Source organism: Acomys russatus, chromosome 1 (genome assembly GCF_903995435.1).
Source record: "Acomys russatus chromosome 1, mAcoRus1.1, whole genome shotgun sequence".
NCBI classification, from domain to species: domain Eukaryota; kingdom Metazoa; phylum Chordata; class Mammalia; order Rodentia; family Muridae; genus Acomys; species Acomys russatus.
In genome coordinates, this window is record NC_067137.1 from 9,098,232 (window position 1) to 9,110,658 (window position 12,427).

Consider the following 12,427-nt stretch of genomic DNA (forward strand, 5'->3'; position numbering starts at 1 on the left):
AAAACACAGAAGCCTGTGCTTTAGTGGCGGCGTGATGGCACGTGAAAGCGTCACTTGTCCTTGAGCTGTTCAGAGCCCTCTGCTCCCTCTAGAGCCCCTCTGCTGGAGGTCCTGAAGACAGCGGTGTGTGCGCTGCGGTCTTAGGTCTAAGTGTAGGGGCTGTGTGTTTCTGTCCCTTCATGTAAGGCTAGAACTCGCCATTCTCACTAGCAAAAGGGAGCTGCCCTTTGTGCAGTCGACATCCAGGGTGAGCTGGTGGTGACTGCAGTGACAGCAGCTGCCCAGGAGTGTTTCATAAGGAATGAGAAGAGCCCTCAGGAAACAAGTGGGGTGAATTGAACCAAGGTTTCAATAACAGGATGATGGTATATCTGTTGAATTTGAGGCAGGAATTTCACCAGCACAAATCTCCAAGAAGATTCTTTTGAGTCCTTTTACTACCACGTTTCTCTGTGGCACAAATAGAAAAGTCGCTCTTTAGAATATTACGTTTTCATCAAGCAGGCATAAATGAGAGGAAAAGCTCCGACCCGAACTTTGTTTTATATAATTAGGAAGCATGAAAATAAAGAATATGAAAGGCTGAGCAGGGCATGATGCCGCAGTCCTTTAATCCTGGCACCCTGGAGGCTGTGGCAGGTGGGTCGAGGCCAGCTGGTCTATATAGTGAGTTCAGGATAGCCAGAGCTACAGAGTGAGACTCTGTCTCACCAACAACCAAGAATATGAAGGGAAGTTGTTTATATGGAGGGGTGTCCATTGGATTTTGCCTCCAAATAAAGTGAGCATATTTGATTGATTATAGAGGTTGTGGAGTGGTCCAGACAAATCATGTCTGTTTCTCTAGGGTTTGGGTTATTTTAATTGCTAGTATTTTGTTCTGTAGACAGACCTTTAAAGTACTGAGGAAATTTTTTGCTAATTCAGAGAACAGGGAGACTAAACCTTGTGACTTCCCCGAATTCCAAGTTCTTCACCTCAGCCTTGCTGTGTTGTATCTCATAGGAATAATGGAAATCCTCAAAATAATGAAGGAAATGGGAGTAGATCCTGACCAGGAAACATATGTGAATTATGTGTTCCCGTGCTTTGATAGTGTAAAGTCGGTCCGTGCTGCTTTGCAGGTGGGTACAAGTGTGTTTTTAATGCTATGCTTGAAGAAAATGCTCCTTTCCCCCAGTGTTTCATTATCCTTTAAAAAGGAAAAAAAGAAAAGCACCATCGAGTGGTGAACTCAATGTGGTCTTGGGTATGCAGTTTTTAAGGCTTTATAAATACATTGGTTAGTGTATGTAACAGTGTAACAGCACTCACATAAAAAAACTAAAGAGCACCTTATGTGTTGATACGACTGTGTCCAGAGAGCAGAGACATTAAATAGATTCACTCCCCTGTCTCATCTTGGAAACTGGAATTTTCGTGTTTTGGAAAGCAGTTTATTTCTCCTGAAATAAATTGTTAGTAGGATATTTGTTATTCTGCATCTGAAAATCATCTCTGCTGGACTTTGAGACATTGTGTTGTCGTGCTTCTTGAACCTTCCAGGGTAGGCAGGGTGTTGATGAGCGTCATTTAAGAGCCAACTGGTGAGAGGTGGCTCAGCAGTTAGGGGTGCTGACCACTCTTCAAGAGGACCCAGCTTTGACTGCCCGCTGGTAGCTCATATATGTGTGTAACTCCAGTACCAGGAGAGCTGACACTTCTTCTGGCTTCCGTAGGCGCGAGGCACGCATGGTACACAGACATGAATGCTGGCAAACACTTGGATTGTCCAAGAATTGATTTTCTAAGTTCAAAGCTAAGCGCTGTATGTACAGTTAGGAGCAGCAGGTCCGAGCACTAGAGTCATAGTCCGCATACTGCCTGACAGCGTGGAGTGGACAGCTACTTACACAGTGTCTTTTTTTTTTTTTTTTTTGGTTTTGTTGAGAAAGGGTTTCTCTGTGTACCAGCTCTGGCTGTCCTGGAACTCACTTTGTAGACCAGGCTGGCCTCGAACTCACAGTGATCCACCTGCCTCTGCCTCCCGAGGGCTGGGATTAAAGGCGTGCGCCACCACCGCCCGGCTTTTACACAGTGTCTTGATTTTTTTTTTTTTTTTTATAAGAATGTTCCTTTCTTTCCTTGAAATAACTTCATAATTGTAATCATTTTAAAATTGGAAGTTGGAGCTTGAGTGTCTTTACCTTTCTCACTTTCTTCTGTTGGGGAAGATGGGGCCTCAGGCTAACTTGTGACCATCTGACACCACCCCGTGTGCTGGGACAGGAGCCATGTGTTACCATGGTGGGTTTAGGTGTGCTAGGACTTGATGCTGCCAGGAAGTAACTGCCAGATGAGCTCCACTGCAGCTCTCTCCTTTAGTTCTCAGAAGAGGATGCTGACCTATGCTGTTTGTGCACTACTGTTAGGCTGTTTGTAAACAGTGACTTTTTGCATACTTTATTCTTTGCAGAAATACAGCCTGAGGTTCCACTGCTGTTTCTGACTACTGTTTCCTCTGAGCTGTCCAACTTTTAGTAGAAAGTTAGGCCTAAATTATAAACTTGCCTGACTTTCGATTACATATATTATTTCAGTTACCTTTTGTTTTCATTGTTAAAATTTCAGTATTAAGTATTATTGGCTTAGAAACAACCACAGTGTCAAATGTCTAATAGGCCTTATGGTATTACCGTGGTTTTTAATACTTAGCTACAAATAAAATGTCATTTTTATCAGTTTAAGATTATGACAATATTATATGTCATCTATTGATAAATTGAAGACTACTAGTCAGTTGGTAACTCTATATAACTTATCCATAGAGATAGTCTTATTCTTTAGATAATCATTTTTTAAAAACATTTTCCCTTTCATGCATGAGTGTGCTTAAGAACTCTTTGAAAAAAAAAAAACAACTTGTCATCTTTTTCGAGACAGATTTTTCTGTGTGTTCTTAGCTATCCCGGAACTTGCTTTGTGGCCCAGGCTGGCTTCAAACTCATAGAGACCGATCTGTCTTTCCCTCCCACGTGCTGGCGCTAAAGGAGTGCACAGCCACTCGATTACCATCTTACGCTTTCATCTGCCGTCTTCCTTTAGTAATACGCAATTCTGCAAGGCGTTGTAATGCTTGTGAGATATTTTATTTTATAGACATGTCATAATTTTTATTCTTTGCCTTAAATTATCAGGGAGGTTTGTAATGTGTTATATGAAAACAATTTCAACTAAATTTTGGTTCATACAGTTACATTATTTAATGTTGGGACAGGTGATAAACCAATCATTTGAAGTTAAATAAATTTGATCTCTTCTTTACCACATGTGTCAAATACCATTTTAGTGGGGCTGGCTCTGTGGTTAAGAGCACTGACTGGTCTTGAAGGAGCCAGGTTTGGTTCCCAGCACCCACAGTCACCTGTAACTTCCGTCCATTGGATCTGACACCCTCCTCTGGGCTCTGCAAGCATCAGGCATCCATGTTATAACACAGACATTATGTAAGCAAAAGATCAGTGAACATAAAAATAAAAATGTGTATGTTTTTGAAAGTAACCATTGTCATCTGTGGTGAAGCTTTGCAGATGGAAGGCTTGTTGGGTCTTGAGTGGTCAGCTTGTAAACTTTATAAAAAGATAATAGATTATCTTGGTACATGGTGATAAAATATATGAAATGTAGGAAATTGAAATGACATATCAAAATACTCTTAGCTGAAGTATTGATGTATGATTTATCCCCAGGAAAATGATTGTCTACCTAAAAGTGATACATTTGCTCAAGCCGAAGTGAGAAGTGAAGCCATAAACGGGAACTTACAGAACATTTTGTCACTTTGTAAGTATTGCACATAAGAAGTGCTAGTGTTGCTTTCCCTTGCTTTTGGGAGTATGTACACAGTAGTTCACACAGTTGTTCACACAGTGCAACAAGAACAGTTTCATGTTTTGTGAACGTCGTACTGAGGAGCCTGTGTTTGGCTTGAGCTTGTGGCTTCTTCAGAGGTAATTTTAAGGCTGGAAGGAGCTTGAAGACACCATGATGCTTAGAGTGGTCGTTGGGCATGTGGTAAACCAGAAACCGCCATGTTTGTCATTGATTAGCTCACAGATGACGTGGAACAGATGCGTTAACTTGTGCTTCTTCCGCGCCCTGAATCTGAGCTGTTCAGCCTGTTTGTAGAGGCTAGGGAGATTTGGTGAGACGCCTGCTAAGTGTTTGGAGGCTGTTTCCCCAGTGCAGATAATGGGAAGCACATCTGATGCTTGCTGAACTGGACTTGCAATACAGCTGTGCTTGTACATAAGGTCAGTTCCAGGACAGCGAGAGAAATGGTACGTTTAAGAATTGAGCAGAAACAAACAGCCAGAATCAAAATCTGATTGTAACTTTGCCTTTTTACGCATATTTCATTTTGAGTAAATAAATGTTTCTTAAAATCTTTGTTTAACCTGTCCGTGACATTATTTGTCAGGCATTCAGATTGTGGAAAACATTTAAAACTAAAACACAGCAGGTTTTTCTTAGCTTATTTTGGTAGTTTTGCCACACATGGCTGACTTAGTTGGTCTTAAACTCACAGATTTGCCTGCCTCCTGCCTCCGAAATGCTGGGGTTAAAGGTGTACCACGGTGCCTGGCACAGGACAGCTTCAGTCTTCTTAAACTTTCATTGATGTATATGCAGAGTGTATGGGGGGAGCTTTGTAGATACAGATCATTAGATCATCAGCACATGCCTGTTCTGACGTTCATACCAGGCCGTGAACTGAACTCGTGAGTGTTGGTAGGAGGCCCGGTGTCCGCTGTGGGGTAATAGCAGTCTATGAAAGCCACACGCTCTCTTTGAGTATTGATTGTGCCCGCCACTATATATAAAAAATGTAGATATTTTGCATGTTGGCAAGATGGAAACAGGAGCATTAGCAGACGAGTGTGGGTTGTGGGATGCACACCTGGGCACTCTTCCCCTCCCACAGACTTGTTTGTTGTTGAGGGAGCACGATGCTTCTTGTCAGCAGCGTCCAGTTTGCCTGCATGTTTCTGGCCACCTTTTAAAGGAAAAACACTTGACAGTGTTTTTTGAAATACTGTTTTGAAGAGCGTCAGTTTTAAAAAAACATTTGCATGTTCGTCTCTGAAGGTGCCAGATTCTCTGGGAACTGTAGTTACAGTTGTGAGCTGCCACGTGGGTCCTCTGGAAGAGCAGCCTGTGCTCTTAACTGCTGAGCCATCTCTCTAGTCCCAGAATATTTTTGTAAGAAGCTGTCTATTAAATTTTCAAAGGAAAGATGCCAGAGAGTTAAGGTCAAAGAGTAGCCGAGCTTATTCTGGTCAGGCTCCCTCTCCCTTGTCCAAGGCCTCTGAGGAGCCAAAACTGCTCTCAGCTGTGCGGAGGGTACCACACTGTAGGCAAGAGAGGTTTTCTCTCTATCAGATTCGTGTAAGACACAGTCTTTTATTTGTAGGCATGGCAAAACTCAAGGCTACTGAGAGGCATGTGCTTGTGTCTATTTTCAAATTTCTTGAGTAATTTTGTGGCAGTCATATATCATAAATGATTTTTAGGTATTTCATCGAAATATCTAAATACTGTGGAACTAATGGAAAACTTAGGCTTCTTGTCCAGGGGTTTTATAGCACAAGAAGTTTAAAGCATTCAGGCTGGGCTGTGGTGGCACACACCTTTAATCTCAGCACTCCGGAGGCAGAGGCAGGGGGATCTCTGAGTTAGAGGCCAGCCTACTCTACAGAGTGAGTTCCAGGACAGCCAAGGCTACACAGAGAAACCCTGTCTTGGAAAACAAACAAACAAATGCAGAAAGTGCCAACAGTGACCTTGTCTATCACTTAAAACTAGACTATACCCTTTTTTGTTGTTGTTTTTTTTAAGTATTTATGGCAAGTTTTACATGGAAAAAAAAAAATCAGGCTTACCAGTCAGCATTGAGACAGTTCCAGGTTGTGGACTGCATGGATAGGAGAGCAAGTTACAGAGTAGTTCCAGAGAACTCAGTGAAGTTCCGGAGCAGTGGGAGCCGGCGGTGTAGCAGAAAAAAGGCCTGTTTTGTTGTGGTTGGCCGGTGCTCTAGGGTGGATGCAGACACTGGTTCTGGTCCCATCACAACCCTTGAAAAATAACTTTCTTTTGTTTTTGGTCAAGATGAACATGAGCTAATTTCCTTACAGTGCCACAGTGCCCAGTAACATACACTTACAGTTAGTTACATAGCAGGGTGATTCATGTAATTACTATTTATATTATGGAATAATTATGAATTTGCTACTTCATGAAAGCAAAAGGCTTTAAAGGATGTTTTGTTACACATGTATGTTTTGCCCCATTAAGTAAATTTAAATGAGACATTTATTTTTTAAGTAAGGTATCCCAGCTGAAAGTGAAAAGGTAGGTAAACTGTGTCACCAGATCATCTGCAGTGCAGTGTGGGTCGTTTTGTCTGCTGGCCTGAGGTGTTTTGACAGTTGTTTTCTTTTGCAGTGGAATCGAATGCATTGCCTTTCTCGTTTAATTCTTTGAGAGGCAGCCTAATTCTAGGCTTTAGGAGGTAAGATTATTACCCTGAGTATTCTCTGTCATTGGACTGATTCCTCTTGTCCTTGTGATCCATTGATGATGAAAACTACTTTTGAGACAAGCTCTTACTCTCCGCTGAGTTAGGTTTGGGCGGCCTTTCCATTACCTTTCCTGAGACATCAGATGCAGCTCTGTTCACAGAAAGAAGCCCTGTGTGTGCGTATTTAGATCACTGTTGCGCATTCGATTGTAATGAGTTTATTCCGTAGTGTGATTACTCTGTTCTTAATAACCTTTCTCTTGGGTGTTCCCGTTACCTGTTACTGCATTGAGATAGTGAAGTGGGGGGGGGGGGGAGGCAGACCTTACAGAGAAGAGTTTTCCTTTAGCACGTGTCGGTATCGATTGGGATCTGCTGAGGGTTTTTTGGCTGAAGCACGTGATGACACATTACATCATGATAGGCCAGAGAGCAACTTAGGGTTTGGGCTCACTCTTTTAACAACTCACTCTGGTATAAAAGCTAAGGAAAAGTCACAGAAAAACCAAAAGAAGAGTAATTATTACCTACCTGTTTCATATTTTCACAAGTGACTAGTTTGCAGCATCCACCTGCTCTCTTCCATTCCTGCTGTATGCATAGATACACATTTGCTTCTTTTTTGCTAATCTACTCTTAAGTTGTAGACATAGCACCCATAGGCGTTACAGCAGTACTTGAATATAATGTCGTCTGATTTACATAGTCCATGTTCACACGTTCCCATTTTAAGATGATCATTGGGCCAGTAAGATGGCTCATTATGCAGAGGCACTTGCCGCCGAGCATGGTTATGTGAGTTCAGTCTCCAGGTCCCACATGGGAGAAGGAGAGGACCCACTTGTCTTCTGCCTTCCCCGGGCATGCGATCGTGTGTAGAGCTGGGTGTGAGGTCAGCCACTGTGCTCACGGGGAGGGGAGACACTTCCCTGAGGCTCATTAGCCATCCAGTCTAGCCTAGTCATGAGCTCTGGGTTCACTGAGACCCTTTCTTAAAAAATAAGGTGGATGTCCCCTGGAGGGGGAGACCTGGTGGCACTCAGAGGAAGGACAGCAGGTTACCGAGAAGAGACTTGATACCCTATGAGCATATACAGGGGGAGGTAATCCCCCTCAGGAACAGTCATAGGGGAGGGGAACAAGGGGAAAAGGGGAGGGAGGGAAGAATGGGAGGACACAAGGGATAAGATAGCCATTGAGATGTAACAAGAATAAATTAATAATAAAAAATTAAAAAAAAAAATAAGGTGGAAATGTGATAGAAGAAGATTCCTGAAGTGGCCTCTGGCCTCCACATGTATACACACATGTGCTTGCACACTCATGTGTTCTTGTACCAAGAGGTGCATACACGTACCACACACACACATTTTAAAAAAGATAGAATGTCAAAAAGTGAGATGGTTCAGTGGATAAAAACATTGAGGCACCTGGTGGCCCAAGTTCAGTCCCTGGAACCAACAACTCCACAGAATTTGTCCTGGACCTCTGCATGTGAGCACCCTCCTACACCTATAAACACACTTACACAGCGACAGTAGAATTTTAGAAGTTATTTTAGAGCGTAGAATATAATTGGGTAGATACAATTGCAATAGAACAGGCTTTTAAGAAGTAATGCCTGCTGTGTTAGTGAGTGAAATGTAAATGACAGTCATGTTGTCCTTAATGGAAGACTTAACATTTTTACTTAAACTTCCAAGTCATGAATAGTTCTTTTGATTTCAATAATTTTAGTCAGTTTGATGACATATTTGATCAATTCTAGACTTGTGGGAGTACTTGCGTTATAAATCTAAGCCAGTGTGATGGGGGGAACCTAAAGGGAACATCGTGCCCAGTGCCCGGGGCAGGCTGAGCGGACTGCAGTCCTCCCACGCTCACCCCTAGAGTACGTCCCTTGGCTGCTGGTGTATTTCTGTGCCATCGTCTTTCCTGTCAGTGGCTTGTTGTAGAGGAAACAAAAGTTTAGGTTAGAGTAGAAATGTCCATGAGGATATGGGCGTGGGAAGCATTTATAACTTAGGTCATTGCTTTCCTTTTACTTAACCCCAAAACTACTAAAAATTCAAACTTATATGAAGGTGGTAAAGTCTTTTATGTCAGCATTAATACAGTCATGCCTCTAATTTGTTGTCAAAATAAATACTAATGTATTTTAAAATCTCTCAGAATATTCAGTACAGTAGTCAAGTCACTGTTTTGTGTGCTTTTGATAGTCATGCTGTGTGTAAGCAAATAGAATTGTCTAGTGAGTAGGACAGAGCACCTGACTTAGCAGCAGCTCATGATGGATCAGCCATGCCACTGCTGGTGGAGCGTAGGAAACACCTACACTAAACAGAAAAGGCAGCCAGAAGCGCGGTATTCAGCAATCCAGGAAGCTACGGATCAATGTATTATCTAAGTCACTCTAGGTAAGCCCAGTTAATGTGGAGGCACTTTGTTATGCAACTTGAAGGAAACCTTCTTAGTAGTTACAGTAGGTCCAGGGCCTGACTGGACAGTTGCTTCTTGTCTGTTTGGGCTATGAGGTATTTGGCTCAGATTTCCTTTCTTGTTCTGTTTTAGTTTCTATTACTGTTACAAAACACTGTGACCAAAAGGGCCTTGGAAAGGAAAGAGTTTATTTCAGTCCATCAAAAAGGGGTCTCAAGGCAGGAACTTGGGGTCAGGAACTGAAGCAGAGATCATGGGAGAGTGCTGCCTGCTGCCTTGCTTCCCGGGACTTGCTTGGTTTGCTTTCTTACACTTCCCTAGGATCAGCTGCCCAGGTGTGAACTGGGCCCTTCCTTATCAGTCACCAATCACAAACAAACAAACAAACAACCCTAACAGCTTGCCTATAGGCCAATCAGATGGTGTTTTCTCAGTTGGGTTTCCCTCTTCTCAGATGACTGTGCCTTGTGTCAAGTTGTCAAAAATCTAACCAATGCACATTCTTTTTTTAATATATTATTGTTGTTGTGTAGGGGACCCTGCGTGTGGAGTTCAGAGCAGTTGCTTTTCTCCTTTCACCTTAGTTCTGAGAATCTGACCTGGGTCACAGGCTTGGCAACAGGCACCTGCTTACCTGCTGAGCCATCTTCCTGATTCTTGTCTGTCTCCCCACCCATCACAAGCGTCCTAATGAAGCCCCTGCTGGCCTTGGCTTGCTGTGGAGCTGAGGATGAGCCTGAGCTTGAGCTCCTCCTCCCACCTCTCAGGTGCTGGGATTCCAGGTCTTCACGACCCCCTCCAGCTTATGTGTGCTGCCAACTGAGATGCATTCATAACAAGCTTGAAAGCAGCCCTCTCTCGTCTTTTGAGAGTAGTGTTCAGGTGGAAAGAAGCTTAGGAAATTGTTGCTTTAGAGCATCAGCCCTGACCATGCCTGCTGCAAGTAACACAGACACACATACTTACCTGGCTGCGTTCTGCCTGGACCTTCTTAAACCGATTAGGGTACAACCAGCAGTTTAAAACATGCTGTCTTTTTAAAAAACAAAACAAAATACAAATATTTGTGTGTGTGTGTGTGTGTAATGTTTTTCATTTTTTAAATTGTTTAATCACAAATATAGACAAAGTACTTGAGTATAAGTCATTTAAGTTTAATGTCTCTTGGTGATTATTATAAAGAGATTTTTCTACTATAGGTTTTCTTAAAAGGGAAGCTACATACAGTATGTTTCGGGGTTTCAAGACACAGCTCAGTCAGTCGATTGCTTGTCCTGCTTCAGTCCCCAGCACCACTCGAGATGAGCAGCAGGATGATGTGTTCTGTGAGCGCAGCCCGTCCCCAGCTGCAGAGTGAACTTAGAGCCACTGTGGGCTGTATGGGGCCCTGTCGTCAAACAAAGAAATAAACCACAGTTGGAAGTGACTGGTAGTGAGTTCTGAGTCAAATCAAGATGAAATTATGTTTAGGATGAGACTTTTCTTTCCTTTTATTAACAGTTAGAACAATGTTTAAGTGAAAAAGAGAAAAGTGTCCTTTGAATGTCTAATCAAAAGCACCCCAAAGCATTGAGCCATCGCTCGGGGGCAGATACAGCACTGAAGGCAGTAGAGACAGGGCTGGGGACAGTGGCAGCAGGCCAGGGCTTCATGCTTCAGAGCTCCGTGGGCAGCGATCTGAACTTGGGTGCTAGACGTCTGTGTTGTAAGGAGGGCTGCCAGCCGCGTGTTCAATGAACGATCAGAGTTTTGAACCTAAACCGTATCAGACCAGATATTAGCCCTGCTGGAGTCATTCAATGATGCCAGATCTTCAAGTCCTCTTTGCAAATGGTGGGTGAGATGAGATGCCTTGGATGTCCTGACCTCTCCAGAACAGAGAGATGAGATGCAGGGTTTGCTCCTAGCTATATCCTAGTTGGTGCAGAGAATGAGCCAGAGGCTTCCGTTTCTCACTGTCACTCCTCTTGGCCATCAGAAAGTCTGATCTAGCTCCCTTTCTAGTTTACCACACCAACTCTGAAGGAGGAGCCGGTGGAGAGCTGTCAGCACTGGACGGGACCCAGAGCAGCACTGTCATTGTCACCCTGACACTCCTGACTCCTTTGACTCCATCAACAGGATCCAAATGTTAATGTTTTGTTACAAGCTGGCCTCCCAAATCCCATTATTGCTCTAGAAAAAGCTTGCTTAACACCTGTAGTCAGTCCTCAGCAGAAACAGTGCCAGCGTGCTGCCCAGCCTCTGCTCCACAACAAACAGACCCATCCTTAACTACAACAGACTGTGCTGTACAGCGGTCCTGTAAAATTCTACCTTCTCAGAGACTTGATTTCTTGTGGCCGGAACAGGGCAAGAATTATGCGTTAATTCATTAAATAGCCAATGCCAAGGTTCACCGCTGTGCTTTCTGGATTCAGAATGGTTCCAGGGTTTCACCAGTTGTGAGGACTTGGGAAATGTTTAATGATGAATTGTAGGGGTACCTCAATGTTGAATGTACCTGCCCCCCACTGAGATCAGGAACAGAATGTCAGTGGTACTGTAAGGTCTCTGCATGGCCTTCCTCAGTTCCATGCTGAAGCTGCCTGCTTTCCTGACATGGTGTAAATCCTTTACCTGAGTTTCTCTCTGCCACTTTTATACACCATCAACAACATGTAACTAATTTTGAGAAACTAAACAGAAATCTGCCCATAGGACAAAGCAGTGGTGTTGCTCTGGTGTCAGACTCCCAGAGACTCGTCTGATGGTTTCTAGGGCAGGGCAGGTTCAGCTTCTATAAAAGCTGTTTCTGGGGAGTCAGGAGCATAGGTCAAGGTTAGTCCTGAGAAACAGAAGGCTCAGATATTTGGAGATCCTGTGACCAAATACAGGCGTCTGGCAGCTGTTGTGCTCTTGTAAGCTTGCCGTGGCCTTCCTCAAACATTTAAGAAAATGCTTCCATGGATGTGTCATCCACCTGAAGTACAGGGCGTGGAGAGGGAAGGAAGTGTTCTCCCAGTTCACGATGGACAAATAAATAGTCAGATGCATCAGTGCCTTACACCAGAGAGATGTAATAGGTGCCTGGTGCTGGTGGCCTGTGGTGTAGACAGTATGTGTGGGGAAAATGGTCCTTCCCTTCCCATTGCTTCTGCATCCTGGAGGCTCTGTTAAGTCCAGTGAGGAGCTCTGCATCCACAGTGCATGCTATCCTTACTCCTTCATTTGCAGTAGAGGGCATCCTTAGTACCTTCCTGGGAGGCAGGCATCCTTAACATTGTAAAATCGCCACACAAGCACTCTCTTCATGTCTGAATTGGACACGTGCAGCTTCTGGGCCTGAGGAACGAACTTGTGGGGGGTCATGGGGTCATGGGAAGCCCACATTCATCTGTGATCCTATTTTGAAATTATGTCTCATTTAAATAGGCCATATTTATAACA

General features: G+C 43.6%; 1 protein-coding gene across 1 annotated transcript in view; it reads left to right on the top strand.

Annotated features, from left to right (window-relative positions):
* Lrpprc (leucine rich pentatricopeptide repeat containing) overlaps positions 1-12,427 on the top strand; it is an 86,206-nt gene that overhangs the window by 21,673 nt on the left and 52,106 nt on the right. Inside the window, exons 12-14 of the mRNA XM_051160825.1 lie at positions 1,006-1,124; positions 3,729-3,822; positions 6,484-6,550. Coding sequence (XP_051016782.1) covers positions 1,006-1,124; positions 3,729-3,822; positions 6,484-6,550 — 280 coding nt within the window. The remainder of the gene's footprint in view (positions 1-1,005; positions 1,125-3,728; positions 3,823-6,483; positions 6,551-12,427) is intronic.